Below are 16,590 nucleotides of genomic sequence, written 5' to 3'. Positions count from 1 at the left end.
GCTCGCAGGAGAAGTTTAAAGAATGAAGTTGAGGAAGTGAGTGCATGAGAATGTGTGTGTGCATATGCCCATGTACGATGGGTTGTTGGAAGGTAGTTGGATGCTTATCTCCTGTTCTTCCTGCTGGCCATCTCTCCACTCCCCATATAAATGAGAAAAAAAAGAATTATTTTTATAGAATGGTCAGTATTTGTCATATTTCCTGAAAAGTATGTATTGTTTAAAAATATTAAATATGGGAACATTTGGAACATATATAAGTAGAATATAATTGTTTTTGTTTCATATATGAATCAACAGAAAAGCTACTTTACAAAAACCCTCACATAGTTTTGAAAACTGTACATGAACCATGAAAACTGTACAACTGGCAAGTCACTGCTGATAACTACACCCAAGCACATCAGGTAAGCTCTGATAGCATTATCAAAAATTTTAAAAATATTTGTTCTTCATTAAAGTAGATAACACATTCTTTGGTAGTTTGATTGACATAACAGAAAGCTCCACTGTGATCTAGATTAAAGGCCACGGTAGTACACTCAAATTTGGGATTCATGGCTACCGTGCTCCGATTTTCATTAATTATTAAATATTTTATATTTAATTATTAAATATTTTATATTTAATTTTATAAAAATTTAAAACATTAAATATAATTTAATTATTATATCTAATAATTTCTTCCCAATTACGATAGCCAACTAATGGTGATTAAAAGTCAAATCTACAGAAGAATTTCATATTTATCAATATAAGAATCATTATAATTCTTACAAATAATGATTACCAGCATTTTTCTCAGGTAGTTATTGCAATTTTTAGATGAGCAGAGACTTTATTCCACACTTTGAGGTGATATAAAGGGGACTGAGAAACTTTAGAGCAATTTGTAAATGTAAGGTCTGCCTCTGAGCTGGTTTCTTAGTTTTGAAATGCTAACTAAATATCTGAACACGATACAATTTAGCTTTCTTTATTCTTTTAAAAGATGAAAGCTAAATCATGTATAAGATCACCATAATACATATGCTACTTAAACACAGTTTTAAATTGGCCAAAATCAATCATCCTTTAAGCATAGACAAAGAATAACAAACGGGAAGAGAACCAATAAAAAGCTTTTTTTTTGGTAATCTAATGGACATAAATAATTCAACTTTCATGCATGAACTTCTGACTCAATAATTACTTTACTGAGTATTATATCACAGGTTAGGTTGGCAAACTAATTTTTTTTAAGACCAAATGAACAGGTTACTAAAATTATAACATTCAGCTGTTTACTCCCTTTGTTTTTGCCTTTTCCTTCCTTTCCAAATTTTCTTCTTTTTAATGAGGCAAATTATACTTCTTAGTATAGCATTCTTATGGCTTATTCCCTATAAATTTTCATTCTACTACTTCAGTACATAATTTACAAAAATAAGTACCAAAAACTGAGAAGTATTAAAGTAACCTTCTGAAATATTTTTTCTTGCTAATGAAACTAATTATAATGGAATAAAATTTCTCTGACTACATATTTTTAAATATATCACTTATAATACTGTCAGGGGACCATACCTCATAACACAGAAAGAGACTACACATTAACATTCACAGAGGATAAAGTCACTGCCATACAGTATAATTAAAATCCTATTTGGTTTGGTACTTCATTAATGTCGTAAAGGTTGTTTTTTTTCTTTTTTTTTAATATCCATCAAGTCTGAAGTCTAATCTATTAAGATAAAGAATTTCTGTTCACAAGTAAGCTTCCTGATATGCCCTACTAGCTTTGCACTTCAACTTCTATTCAATCCCCCAGTTTATTGGTGTGAATACAGAAGCAAAAAAAAAAAAAAAAAAAAAATTCAATCTTAGTATTCTGAACTTAAAAGGGAAAAAAACAAACAAAAAAGAAAAACCAAAAACCAAACATCAACCTCACTACTGAAAAACTTAGATTCTCTGCCTACCCAGTTAAGCCAGAAAACTTCAGTCACATGTATTTACCGAGTTTATCTTTTAATTCGACCTACATCCATCTGAGAACTTCTGAGACCGATTATTTCTAAAGATACACATGGGTCAAGAGTCCAAAAGTAGTTCTCAAGTTGGGTTATGGCAAAAAATTCTGGTACACTCTTACTCGCCTTAAGCAAATCATATTTGATACCTGCTCATAACAATATAAACCCACCTGCCATGATGTCATCCAGCGTGTCATTGAGGGTCTGAGCAGGGCTGGCTACCATTAACCCTTGTTGTGTTTCTGTCAGAATTCCTTGCCCCAGCCCTGCCAACTGTGCTTGGCCCAGTACTGGCTGTCCAACTATCACTCCTTGCAGTTCTGTAAGATTTGCGATGGACCCTGGAGGCAAGGGACCTGCTGCCAGAGGCAAAGCTTGAGGCATCGCCAGAGGCTGGATTGGTGCAAAACCCATCTGAGCAGCAGTTTGCTGGGGTTCATCTTTAAGCAAAATAGGATCCACTTGCTGTAATCGTGCATAGTCTCCCTCAGAAAGCTGTTCTCCAACTCCAACAGGAGTTAGTAGTCCCAGATGTTGGCAAGACTGTTGTTGCTGTTGCTGAAGTTGAATTCTTTGAGCTTTAACCTCCAGATACTGCTTTTTTAGCTGCTGCTGTGTTTTGAGTTGTAACTCTCGTTCTACTTTCTGTAGTTCCTCCAAAATCTTTTGTTTCTTCTGAATTTGTTCCTCCCTTGTTTTGTTCAGCTCCTCAATCTTCTCCTTGGTAAGTTGGTCAGCATGAGCCAGTTCCAAGGACTGCAGCTGTGCATTCTTTTCTATGGCTTCTTTTATCCTCTGTTCCAGTTCTGTTAACTTTCCCTGAGCCTCTTCTACAATGCTCTCTGGAGACTGATTGGTGATGTAACCCTGTACATCCTGGCTGTTTGCTGGCAAATGGCTGCTGGACTTTTGTTTAGAAGCAGCTGTGTGAAAAAGAAACCCCCTCAGAAGTGCACATGAATGGCATCCTCATTACAGAGTTACTGTTGGGAGGTTTAGTGCCAACAGTTATGGACCAAGTTACCATATGTATAGAAGGTGAAAATGCACTGTTAAGGAGTTAAAAGCAAATCCACCTTCTTTATCATATATAAAATGTATGGATTTTGTGTGCATAGAGCACTCTTTGGAATTTCATTTTTTCAGAATTTAAAAATATCACATGGCTAAAATTAGACAATAGAGGGATGCAGGTTTGTGATATCTAAGAGGTGCAATTAAAGTAAAATCTAGGGCTATGTGTAGATACTTCATCTAGTCATAAAGATGTAAAAACTAACAAGAACAGGAAAATAATGCTATAAAATATTCAGCTGTAGGAAAAACGAGACCTCTAAGTCAAGGTTTTTCCACATTTAATAGTCTGTGCCTTTAAAACACACACATACATACGAAAAATACCTAAACCACTAAGAAGTACTAAGAAATTAAAATCCAACTAAAATTTGCCTCTGTTGGGGCCTACCATTTCCAAGACTGATAAAAGTAAGATATAAATTCACACATTCACACACAGCTACCTGGCCAGTAGAGAACTGGGATTCAGTCTCTCTAGAAGAAAAGATGCTGGACTATGCCATCCACTGTATCTTCTGACAGCCAGGTGAATAAACTGATCTGGCTACAAGTACAGCAATCAGTTGTTTGCTATACCAACTGAAAAAGGTGCCAAGGCTCTATATTGATAGTAGTGGTTGAAAATAGCTGGTGGAAATACTTAGTATTCTTGTTGGTAAAAGAATATAGGTAGCCAAAAACCAAAACATAAACTGCATTTGTTCTTCAGGTAAAACTTAAGAAAAACTGATTCAACCTGGTAGCCGTATAGTTTTGGGATATAACTTATGAACATGCATGATATAACATCCACAAATGAAATATGGACCTCAGAATTCTATAGAAACAAATAGTCATATCTCATGTAACTTTAAATTATTGGTTGAATAGTTATCTGAGTATTAATCTTCTTATATTAAATATATTGTCCCTATTTTAAACCAGTTATTCTAAAATAAATATTTGATCCAATTTGTTAATCTGATACCTTTTATCACTACAGAGATTTAAGTAACTAATTTACAAAAATATCACCCAACTATACTCAACCTAACACTTTGACATGAATAGAACTTACTAGTTATTAGAGGTACATGGATAATCAGAATTTCATCAAAGATGATCATCTGAATTTCTGCTGCTAATACTTCTAATTCTAGGATTAACAAACTTTTAACTATGTTCTTCCCCAATAACATAGCTTTTTTAAAAATTTTGCTTTTTTCTGGTTGATAAAAAATTATTTAATTATGAAAACTTATTAAAAATCTTTTTTCATGGAAAAGTAATTTTAAATATCTATTTTTTGGTAATCTTATCATTTTAACCTGGATAACATGTTAAAAAAGAGTCTTTAGAAATATAGCTGACCTTTATTCCTGATGGGAAGAGTAGTGGCAACATTGGCAGGTGGTTTGTCAGGTTCCTGAGGTGGGACAACCATGGGCAGTGCTTGAACAGGTACACGAGGAGCCTAAGAAAAATCAAATATAAGTGATTAGATTTCTTCTTTTCCTATAAATTCCATTAAATATTATGTTTTAAGTGAAGAATGAGGCAGAGATATTAAAAATATTTAATAATAATGACAATCTCAAAAATGACATATTTATATAAAATGTTAATACTTAATTATTTTTCATGACTTTTTTTTAAATAGACATTGCATTCAAATGGTTATTCTGGCTATAATAAAAAAGTAGAGCAAAATCATATCATTTTCAATCTGATTAAAACAGATGTCCATTAAGCAAAACAAGAGTATAACTGTAAAGAGAACTACATACTATAGTAAAATACATTAATTATTTTAAACTGAAACTATTAGTGGAAGGGGGATAAAGAAGAAATAGCATAAAATACATTTTTAGCTTTAAATTTACCCTATTTAAATCGTGGGATGGGGGTGTTAACTGAGTGACATCTGGTGGAGGGGCTGAAAGCAAGTTATTAGGGTAGTCCAAAAGATAGCAAACAACACTTGTATGGCCACCTTTTGCGGCTTCTATCAACATAGTTGAACCATCCTAAAAAAAAAGAAAAAAAATGGGAAGTTAGTTTATAGACTCATTTCAGAAAATAAAGCCAACAGGCATCAGACAGTTTAAAATCATAAGTTAAGTGCAAAAATATTTTCTGCTAACCAGAGACAAAAATTAATTAAATGGAACAGGCAGATGTCCAAAAGTGAAGAATTCACAATGCCATCTAAAACATCTGAGTTACATACTTTCAAACGGTGAGTAGGATCTGCCCCATGAGCCAAAAGTAGTTCCACCACTGCCAGATGACCCCCTGCACAAGCCAGGGACAGTACAGTATGATCATTATTAGCTGTGGTTCTATTCACATTGGCTCCTAAATGGACATAGTAAGTAAATCAGAAAATTAATAGAGTATATTTTCATAAATTATGGTACATTTCAAAATTAAATAGAGAGCATAATATAATGAAGCCCCACATACCCATTACCCAGTACCAACGATTATAAACACATGGCCAATCTCACTCACACATAACCACATCAACTTCCTTCTTTCATCTTGAATTATTCTAAGCAAATTCCTGATAGGCATGATATAATTTCATCATAAATATTACAGTTGTAGCAGTGAGATAAGAATAAATATGTTTTACTTTTTATAGAATTGTTTCTTATAAAAAATAAATAAAAAGATAATTAAAAACAAGAAAATAAACCACACTTTACAGGCTAAATATATAGAGAATTAACATGGAATACAAAACAACAGAACCATCGTTTTTTTCAATAAAGTATCTGAAAGTGAAAATAGTATACTTTTCTCAAAATATAAACCCACCCCTGATTTAGATCATTATGTTAAGCACCATGGAAAATGGAAATAAAATAGCATAAAGAAACAGGGGTCAAATTCATTAAAATTAACCAAAGAAGAGAATGGATGATGATAATGCAAATAACTTCTATTGTTGAGACTACTAAGATATAAACACAAGTATTCAAATTCCCTAAAATAATCTGAACAGTGAGTTATTTCTGAGTTCTTATTTTCTTTACCTAACCACAGATATAAACTTGAGATTCTTTAGTATTTTTAATAAGGAAATGGTATATATTGCCTCTTTTAATTGTACATGGACTATATCGTCTCCTTTTTTAAAATCAATGTTGAATTAAAACTCATTTTGATTATACAAAATTCAGTAACTAATTTTATCTCCTATGTTTAAGAATATGATAAAATCTGTATGAAAAAATGCTTCAACTTGAACTTATGTAGTAAATACCTAAGAAATAATTTAAAGGGAATATATATATTCAGGTTTTTGGTGTTCAACCTAGAATAGCACTGAGCATGTATGAAAATCCCCATGCTTTTTGCCTTATTTGTCATATCTCAATTTTGAATCTCTTTTGGTGCCATATTTATAACCATCTCCCTCTATATTACAAAGAAGGAAACTTAGGATCAAGGAAATATAAGATAGCAAAATAACTTGCCCTATTAGTGGCAGAAACATCATAAAAACCCATGTTTCAAGATAATACTACATTACTATACAAAATAGACTGTTATCTAAAGCCTTAAAGTTTTACAATGAAAAAATTTTCCTATACGGGCGCTAAAACTCAGTATGACAATTCCTTGTAGTTTGGAATTTTTCTGTGTATTACAGGATGTTTATCAACTAACAACTCAATAATTGTCAGTCGGCACTGACTGTCAAAAAATGCCCCTGACTACTCAATCTTCAAATGCCCGAGAGCAGGGAAGGGTACAACTTTGGAAAGAAACTACCGCTTTACACAAACCTACCTTTGCTAATTAAGAACTGAACAGTACAAACATGGCCAGCTCTTGCAGCTTTCATTAAAGGAGTTCTTCCACCTTCAGATTCATGCTCCTATTAAAAAAATAAGACTTACTTAATTTCTAAGAAATAATTATTCTTTATAAAGAAACAGACCAACTTCTGAATTAAAATATATTAAAAGTCACATTCTGAAGCAAATTAAGAAATACATTTTTTGTAGCTTTTTTAAAAAACATCTTTATTGACAAATGTTCACACACATACAATCCAAACATGGTATACAATCAATGGTTCATAATATCATCACATAGTTGTGTATTCGTCACCACGAAGAAATGCATTTTCAAACTTAAAAAAATCTCAAATTAGAAAAATGCTCTATGGAAACAATAAAAAAACTGAAGTTATTTTCATTTAATTGTGATACTCTCATTTAAATCCATCTGGGTAACTTTGCATCTATCTCTACAAAAAAAGATACTTGTGGAAAAGTGGCACTTCGGCACAGCTCTCTCCAAACATTATTATTAACAGTTTTCTCATCTATTTCGAGTCATTTTGTATTCCACTAGCCTGTATTCTGTAATGACAAATCTGTGTAAATACATCATTTCCCTCTCCTTCTAGACCCCCCACCTCAATTTCACCTTACATAAAAATGACAAGGCTTATTGAAATTTAAGTATTTCTAAAACCATTAATTACAAGATGTCACTAGAGCTTCATGTGTCTCAGAAGAATCTATTGCATTCTTGTGATTGTTGGGTAACTGAGCATACTACTGGAGAAATTTTTACATCTTAGGATATAAAGGTTAGAGAAAAATAATCTTGAAAAGCATTTTTTGTTTCCATTTTTTAAACATTTGTATCTGATTAATAACTTTTGATTTCTCTTAAGCCCTAAGGATATTTAACTGCAATTAAGTAAGCAACTGCTAAAAATTACATTGCTGTACATTTCATAGGCAGAGTTCCTAAGCTGAAGCTCAAAGTCCACCAGGGGAGACATATGCATACAACTGACCAAAGAGACCACAATAATAATCTACCTCTCAGGCTATGCTTGTACTATTTCTTATCACTAGAATACATCTTTTACAGCAACAGTGTCATATCTACCTGTCTATAAAATTTACCCAGCTCAAAACATATCATCTCAGATGATTTCTTTACCTCTTCTGATCTTCTTATTTTCTGTTCCTTTTCTTATGACATCTCTCTATAATCTATTTTATAATAACCTCAGTATTTGTCTCATTCTTAATAAATTATAAACTCCTTGAGGAAAGAGATTACTTATTAAATACTCATATTTTAAACTCCTTTATTTAATTATACCCTGAACATTGTTGGCACATTATTTCCTAAGCTGTATGGAAATGCCTCTAAGCCACATGTGCCCTTATATACCAAATCAGAAAAGCTTCTAAAAATAGCAAAACATAAAAAAAAGGTAAGCGAAAACAGCTAAGGAAAAATGACTTCCCAAAACCATTCCTGCCAGTCCTAAAGAGCACCTAGGGCTTTATATGAGATTCTGCAAAGGCTCCACGCACTAGGATTACTTTCCAGAAACCCACAACTCTCCAGATGGGTTCCTAGGCCAGATTAAGTCCTGAAACACAAAGGGGCCAGTCTCTCCAGAACATCAACTAGTTCCACCCCCATCCCATATTATTGACAGCTCCTTGCAACATGAAAAGGTTAGAATGGGCATAGCCCAAACAACCCTAAAGAATGGGGAAAAACATCAAAAGAGATGGTGGAGTTACACAGAGAAGGTAGGGTTTAACAAATGAGTATGACTGCTGAATCATCATTTGGTATTTATTTTAGTCTTTAGTTGTCTTGGTTGGAGCAGCTAGTAGTAAATACCTAAAATTGGGGAATTGTAACCCATTATCAAACTCTGAAATCTGTTCTACAACTAATTGTTGTAGTGTGCTTTGAAATGTATTGCTTCTTTGTATATACATCATTTTTGACAAAAAAAAAAAAAAGTGGATTGTGATGATGGAAACACCTACATGATGATACAGTGAACCCAACGATCGTATATTTTGAATGATTACATGGTTTGTGAATATATATCAATAAAATAGCATTAAAATATTAAAAAATGATTGTATTAACATCTCTGACTCTAAATGATTCTTTTTTTGAAGAAGGGGATGAGTAATGTATTACAATCCTACTAAAAGAAAACAAGAATACATACTAAACAGTGTAGGGAAAAAAATGACTAGATGAGATGAATGGCAAAAAAGGGAAAACATAAAACTAAAAGTAAAGAAATTCCTTTTATCTATAATCTCCATAGAATATTAGTTTCTTGTTTAATTTTTAAATAATAAGATTTAAAAGGTGACACAGCTTACCAGATCTGCTCCTGCCTGAAGTAATACATCTGCAACATCAGTATGACCATTTTCACAAGCATATGTTAGTGCTGTATCCCCTGTTGCTGTGGTTGCATGAACATTAGCTCCTGTAATGTTAACAAACAATAAACTTTATAAAAGAAAAATAAAACATAGATAATGGACATAGAAATTCCTTCTACATAAGCCATATCTCCTCAAACTGATTAAACACTCTATCCATTTCTAGAAATAGAATTATCAGCATCTTTAAAAGGAAAAAAAAGAAAAAGAATTTAGAATTTAGAGAAAGAAATTTGCTTAGTAGTAAAGTTTCAGCCTGAGGTAAATTTATTCAGAATACATGAAACTTTATCTTTTTGTTTTCTTTAACACAAATGGATCACAGCATGAGAAAAAAACAATGCTTGCATTATAATATTTTTACTTAAATCAATCATATAAAAAAAAATTCTCCAAATGCAAAAATGCCTACCTGCAGCTAATAAGTATTTAACTAACTCCAAATGACCCTCTTGAGCAGCTTCCATTAAAGGGGTAGAACAGCCTAGTTCTATATCAGCTCCTGCCTTAATTAGAAAGTCTGCCACTTCCAGAAAACCTCCACAGCAAGCCAGAGTCAAGGCAGTTTCTTGAGTTTCTTCTGTTTGTGCATTGATATTTGCTCCTAAAATAAAGATTCTAATTATTTAAAGAAAGTTACTCACTTATTTCAGAGTTAAGCAAAACATGATTATTTTCTAATAAGTTATACCTTAAAAATAAGCCATTTATTTTATGATACTAAACAAGAAAATGCCTTTCCTTTACTCTTGGAGGTACTTAAAAACAGAGAAAACTATCAAAACCACATCTACTAGTTCGTATTTGGTGTTCACAGCTGAAGTTGAGACATACTCAGACAGAAGATACAAGAATCGAATGAAAAAAAGACAAGCTATACTTTCATTATAATGATTCAAAAATAATGATGATAAAGAGGTTGATTACGATGAAAACAACAGCTAACAGTCAATAAGCTTTTTGCATGCAACAGGCAACATTCAAAGCACTTTATGTATTGTTTAGGTATTATTATTAGCTGTATTTTACAAAAGAGGAAATCAAGGGTAATTAACTTGCCAAGGTCATAACAACATTACCACCACCACACTGCCGCCATCATTACAGCCAACTTAATGGGCACTATATGATAGGCACTGTTCTAAATGCTTTATATATAACTCACTTCACAACAACTCTACAGATGGAAAGAATCTGAAGCACAGAGAAGTTACAAACTTGCCTTGTGTCAATGGTATGCAATAGAGTTGCTATTCAAACATAAATTTGGTTCCAGAATCTACGCTTTTAAAATTCTAGTCAATGTTATTTATAAAACCATTTTTAAAAAAGTACATTCATCTTAAATTTATACTAAGGCTTTACTACTAGAAATTAAAATCAGCGTATACATATAGAGATGCGAGACTATATCTAAATTTAAGATACGTTTAGTACAGTAGAGTAATTGTGCCATTTTTCCTAAAAGAGAAGTCCACCGTGTACTGGAATTCTAGCATGGTATATAGATGGCTTCAACTGTGCACTCCAGCATTCTTATTAGGTTAGTCCTTATGGCAGTTTCTCAAACTGTGCTTCATGAAACACTAGATCTATCAAATATTAATATGTATTCTACCCCTGGATATATATTAGCTTGAGGAATGCTAAACCCTACATATTCCCCTTTATCACCCCAGACCTCTCTACTTTCATTCACATACCACATGATGGCTCTAAAAGAACTCTGATTTTATTTAGTACAGTATAAGAGCCATCTGGATAGGATAGGCAATTGTTCATCATTAGTTTGAGAGGGAACTCAATTCAAATCTATTAGAAAAAGATACTGAAATTCAATTTTATAAAACTGTTATCTCTTAGTTTATATATACTTTATTATCTTGCTAGACATAGTTACCTTGGCCTAGAAGTAATGCCACCATTTCTTCATGTCCTTCACGAGCTGCTTCCATCAACGGTGTATAACCTTCATCATTGACCTCTTCCAGGCTAGCTCCTCTTTCAATAAGTAAAGCTGCAAGTTCCACATGCCCACCGCATGCAGCCAAAGTCAATGGTGACTCAAATGAATCAGCAGGCATGTTCACTTGGGCACCACTGTCAAGAAGTAACCTAGCTACTTCAACATGGCCATCCTAATTATAAGGCAAGTAAGAAAATTAAATTACCACCACTAAATAAGTCTTTAAAAATGTGAAGGCTTCTCAATGAAGTTTACTGATGCCTATTCAAATAAGAATTACTAAATGCACATTTAACATGGTAAATCAGTATTTATTAAGCCCTGGAAATATTTCTTTAGTAGAGAAGCAGGAAATAGATATTAAGGATATAAAACAGGTAGAAAAATGGTACCTTTAATAAAGAAGTTTATTAACTACCAAGGAAGAAAACAGTAGTTCATGGGACAAAAGATTATTATGAGAGCAAAGATAATAACAACACTGTACGGTACAAGCATAGATGCTAAAAGGATAAACTTTAGAGAAGTGAAAGATCAAAGAAGGGTTTTGAGAAAAACAAGATTTAAACAAAACCCTTAAGGACAGGCACAATTCTGATTAGGGACAAAAAGGGAAAAGAAGTATTTATTGGAGGTGTGAGGGAAAGAATACAAAATATGTACATGGTACTTCAACATTCAAATGCCAGTGAAAAAAAGACAAAAAGTAACAGAAGTTCTCATTATCTTGTCTCCTTTACTGGTCACCCTTTCCCTTAGATTTTCTAATTACTGGTAACTCCCAGGGTCTCTTTTGCCGTCTTTTTTCCTGTTTTATATGCTCTGTTTTTCCTTCCATATATTCTCCCCAGACATTTCATTCGCTTTTGAACATATCATGACCATTATTCCTCCATACCTGCTACATAACACAATTTTTATTATTCTTATTACCATGGTTACTTTCCTGTTTTTCAGCTTGGAATGCCTTCTACATAAATATTGAATTCTTATAATTCTTTTAAAGTCTGGTTTAAATCCTCAATCTTACAGCAAGCCTTCCAAACGTCTGGCTCCTATTAATATTTCTCTATTCATATCTATTTATAACACTTCTAACTTTCAGTCTATACTGGTTAGGTCTACAGAATATCTTTTTTTAATTTCTTGATCAACACATAGCTTGTTTCCCTAGTGGAGGTGTGGCAAAGATGATTTTAAGCTCCTTAGGGGAACAGTGACACAAACGCTATTGTTAATATAATATTATTGATATACTTCACACACCTTACTTCAAGCCTCAAAGAAAACTTTCTATTTGTTCAGAGGAATAAAAGAGCTAACATTGGCATAGCCATCAGGAAAAGATAACTCAGGTTTTAATGGCTATTCAATATTTTTAAAAATTAGTAAATAAATTTAACATCTTTTCAATACTCATTCTCTGAAGGAAAGTTGAGACAGGAAACTACAAATGTATTTGGGTCCTGTTTGCATCGTTGGCTACTACTCTTCTTACTCATTCCTACCTACCTATGGACATTTAAAAAGGAATTCAGAACTCAGGAAAAAAACATGACAGAAAGGGAATTAAGTAACACAAAGAATGTAATTTATTTTTTTCTTTAGTTATTTTATTGATATGATATACATATTATACTTAATACTGTGTGCACACTCTGTGGATGATATACTCCTCTTTAATATCCTCAATCAACCTTTACAAAGGTCACTTTTTGTTCCAACTACATAAAACCAGTATAGATTTATGAGACTAAGAAAGTGAAAGTAATACTGTAAAGCTTCAGAATACAGCTCTAATAGAAGTTAAATGCTGCACAACTAGCTCTGAAAACTATAGATAATTCAGATAACTGAGGTTCTACTCCATAAGAAGGCTACGATAATCCTTTGCACCCAAAGAAAAAGCATTCATTAAACACAAGCACTGTCTCTCTCTACCTAAGATATAAACAAATTTCATGCATGTAATTCACCAATCTTACCATGCAAGCCTCCATCAGAGCAGTGTGCATTTCATCTGTTTTATGCTCTTGATCTGCACCTGCTTCCAAAAGAAATCGCACCATTTCTAGGTGTCCTAAACCAAAAAAGTAGAAGATAATTAAAATTACTTTATTATTTTAAAGTTAAATAAAAGAAAAAATAATAATGGCATTTTGAAAATAGTTATATTTAACTTCTACCATTAAATTTTTAAGCATAATACTAAAGTCAACTACCATCTACCCTCAACTGATGAATACAAATTATATGAATGATCTTTGCTATTTTACTCCTTACCTTATTTTATTGCTCTAGAAACCTTTACTACTAGAATTCCTGCTGCAAATGAGCAAAGATGCCATTAAAATGCAACACCCAGAATCCCTCTTCAATCTTTTAAGAGCCCAGACATACTATATATATTGTTATCATTTTACTTATACTCTGGATTAAATCAGCTTTCATGAACTAGGAGCCTGGGATGATAATCATAAAATACATTTCCTCACAGATAAAAAAGTTAACTTTAAAGTTGCAAAAACTAACAGACTTTTTAGGAACAACCCTGCTTAGTGGGAACGGCACACATAAAAACATTCGTGAAACAACACTATGTGTTTTATATTTATTCATTTATTTACATATAAACATACATACACACACATTTAATTTACAGTTTCAAATAAACCATATGTTCCAGTTAAAGATATCCTTACAAGTGGTTAAAAAGCACAAGACAAAATTATACTTAAAAAAGGACTTCAGATACTATTCAAGAAAGGCATAGAAAAATGATTAGTTTTTTCCAGCTTTATTTGGAATGAGCTACAGTCAATTCTCAATCAACTGGGATTAAGGGGAAGGAGAGGGATGGATGGTGGAGTCACAGATAAAGAGTTAAAATAAAATTTATTCTGATAAGCACAGCATCTGTCACATCTTATTTTTGCTATCTGCCTCTCTTTCCCCTGCCATTCTCCCCTCCCAAAGATCTGAAACAATGCTCAGTCTCGACCTGTGTTCTTTCTCTTCTCCATCTCCTCCCAGTCATACTATATCCTAGGAAACCTCACCAGAAATAGAGGAAGGGGAGAGGGTCCATGGATTCCTGGAGGTAGTAGAGATGTTCTCCACCAGCTCAGTTCTAGATCCAGCTTCTTATTAAAGCCTGCAAGACTCAACCTCATTTGCCCCTTTTGGAAAGCAGGATGGGGCTAGAAGCAAAGGGGAGAGGAAGAGTAGTTATATGTAGCCCCATCTCAAAGCTCTCCTGGCCAGCTGGGACTCAGCAGAGTAAAATACAGCCAGTTTCAGGTTCAAAAATAACTGTAAAAAGGAGAGAGAGCCACCCAATCAGCCTGCCCTACAGAGGCTGTCCCAAGGCATAATTCCTCTTTTCCCAATAAAGGTCAACTTTTGCCTAATTACCAAACCAAGTTGGGGAAGTATGGGATCTAATCCTAATCACATCTACTCTGAAAATCTGTTAATTTAATACCTGACAATCAAAAGCTGAAATTAAGCACATTTTAAAATTTAACTTAAATTTTAACTATTTATGCCTCCAAACATTATTTTGGCTGTGTCTTCAAAATAAATTATTCCAAAAAGCACACATCTTTGGCCACTCTTTTAAGTAGAATGAAACAAAACAACAGCAAGGCCAGGATTAAGAGTGAAACAACTGAAGCACCTGGGTACACATTAAGGCGGCACTCACTCAAAAGCACCTGCAAATGCCAGGTGGGTCCTTGACAGTGAATGCTTCCTTACAAGTGCCGGACTTGAGCTTTAACATACTGTCTCAGGGTCAGGAACTTAATCAGTTTTTTAATATAGATAGAGCACAGCTGGAGATGGTATGAAACATTGGACTAAATGGCTATGCAGACACAAAATAGCCTAAAATTTGTCTTAAAATAATTTCTTACTTTGTATCCACTTATCTGTCATAAAGGTAAAAGTGAAAGACTCGAACTTTTTAGCCGACTTAAGAATGTAGAATCTATAGCATTAACTATTTGAAAATCAAGAATCTTTCCAGGCAACTGTCTTGCCCTCCTACAGGAGGTTGTATTTTCTAGTTAGCTGACATAATTTAAAATATCAGGTATCCACTTTATCCCACTTTGTATGATAAGCTTCGCTGTCAATTTCAATCAGCTATTCCTTGTAACTTTATTATAAACATGTTGATAATACTATTTATATATATTTTTACTTAAAACTCCCGCCATGACATTTTTCCTTTTATTTACTCCTTTCCCTTTAATTTTTCTCCTTTTTTCTTGGTATCATGAGAAATAGCTTAATCACCTTAATGTTAACCTTTCATTTTGGCTTTTCATTGCTTTTGCTTTTCAACTTCCAGGTTGCATATATCTGAATTCAATAGGATTCTTTTGTGTAAATAAGGCATGCAAGACCACTATTAAAATTAAATAATTCCACATTTCTGATAAACCAAGTGGATCAAATATTAGTCATTTTCCACTGACAGACATAATTTGCTTCTACATTCTAAAAGTCTACACACTAAACTTTTAAACTTTCAAGCACTTATATTTTTAATTACATACAACATACTATTTTTTAATTTTACTTAATTTTAATGAAAAATCAGATTATGTAAAATAACTGTAATCTCATGAGTTTAAATCTTTTTAAAAAAAGGATTTTATACTATACCTTTGTAACAAGCTAATGTAAGTGCACTCTCTTTAAATTCATTGGAATGCGTATTAATGCCAGCCCCATTTTCTAGCAGCAATCTGGCTACTTCCACATGTCCAGCACTTCCAGCTTCCATAAGAGGAGTATGACCATTTTCATTATGGTCCTCAATACTAGCACCAGATTCCAAGAGCACCTTTACAACATCTACATAGCCTCCAGCACAAGCATATGTAAGTGCTGTATTGCCTATTTTAATAAAAGACAAAGAGATATTAAAATAAAATACTAAAATAAAATGAAGCCTCTAATTTAGCATAAAGAAGAAAATTGAAATGGAAGAGTATAACCTTAATAAACATTAGATGTTTGAAAACAATAAATAAATATTAGACTTATGTAATATATATATATACACATATAATATATAATATATATACACATAATTCCTTTCTTCATTATATTTCATCTCACTGAAATCAACTCTCTAAGCTCCTTTCTCATTTAAAAGTAGGGTCAAATACATGTGGAAAATCACAATAATAATCAAGAAATGAGGAAATTCTATCTTAAAACAAGTTTTTCCCTTTTAGACTAGAACAAAATTGTGTTCTATAATCAGAATTGTTTCACAAACTTTAGTTTTTTA

General features: G+C 32.8%; 1 protein-coding gene across 8 annotated transcripts in view; it reads right to left on the bottom strand.

The window, feature by feature from the left end:
• Window positions 1-16,590, bottom strand: part of ANKRD17 (ankyrin repeat domain 17) — a 164,688-nt gene that overhangs the window by 60,333 nt on the left and 87,765 nt on the right. For 7 of the 8 annotated variants that reach the window (XM_077143195.1, XM_077143194.1, XM_077143193.1 and 4 more), the window contains exons 6-15: window positions 15,957-16,190; window positions 13,268-13,362; window positions 11,217-11,454; window positions 9,729-9,920; window positions 9,251-9,360; window positions 6,873-6,960; window positions 5,302-5,429; window positions 4,955-5,098; window positions 4,443-4,545; window positions 2,186-2,938 (exon numbers count right to left, since the gene is read on the bottom strand). In XM_077143195.1, coding sequence (XP_076999310.1) covers window positions 2,186-2,938; window positions 4,443-4,545; window positions 4,955-5,098; window positions 5,302-5,429; window positions 6,873-6,960; window positions 9,251-9,360; window positions 9,729-9,920; window positions 11,217-11,454; window positions 13,268-13,362; window positions 15,957-16,190 — 2,085 coding nt within the window. The remainder of the gene's footprint in view (window positions 1-2,185; window positions 2,939-4,442; window positions 4,546-4,954; window positions 5,099-5,301; window positions 5,430-6,872; window positions 6,961-9,250; window positions 9,361-9,728; window positions 9,921-11,216; window positions 11,455-13,267; window positions 13,363-15,956; window positions 16,191-16,590) is intronic. The other variant, XM_077143200.1, reaches the window with a different exon arrangement.

This window comes from Tamandua tetradactyla, chromosome 24 (genome assembly GCF_023851605.1).
Source record: "Tamandua tetradactyla isolate mTamTet1 chromosome 24, mTamTet1.pri, whole genome shotgun sequence".
NCBI lineage: Eukaryota > Metazoa > Chordata > Mammalia > Pilosa > Myrmecophagidae > Tamandua > Tamandua tetradactyla.
The sequence above is the reverse complement of the archived record's forward strand: the minus strand, read 5'-3'. Positions and strand labels throughout refer to the sequence as shown.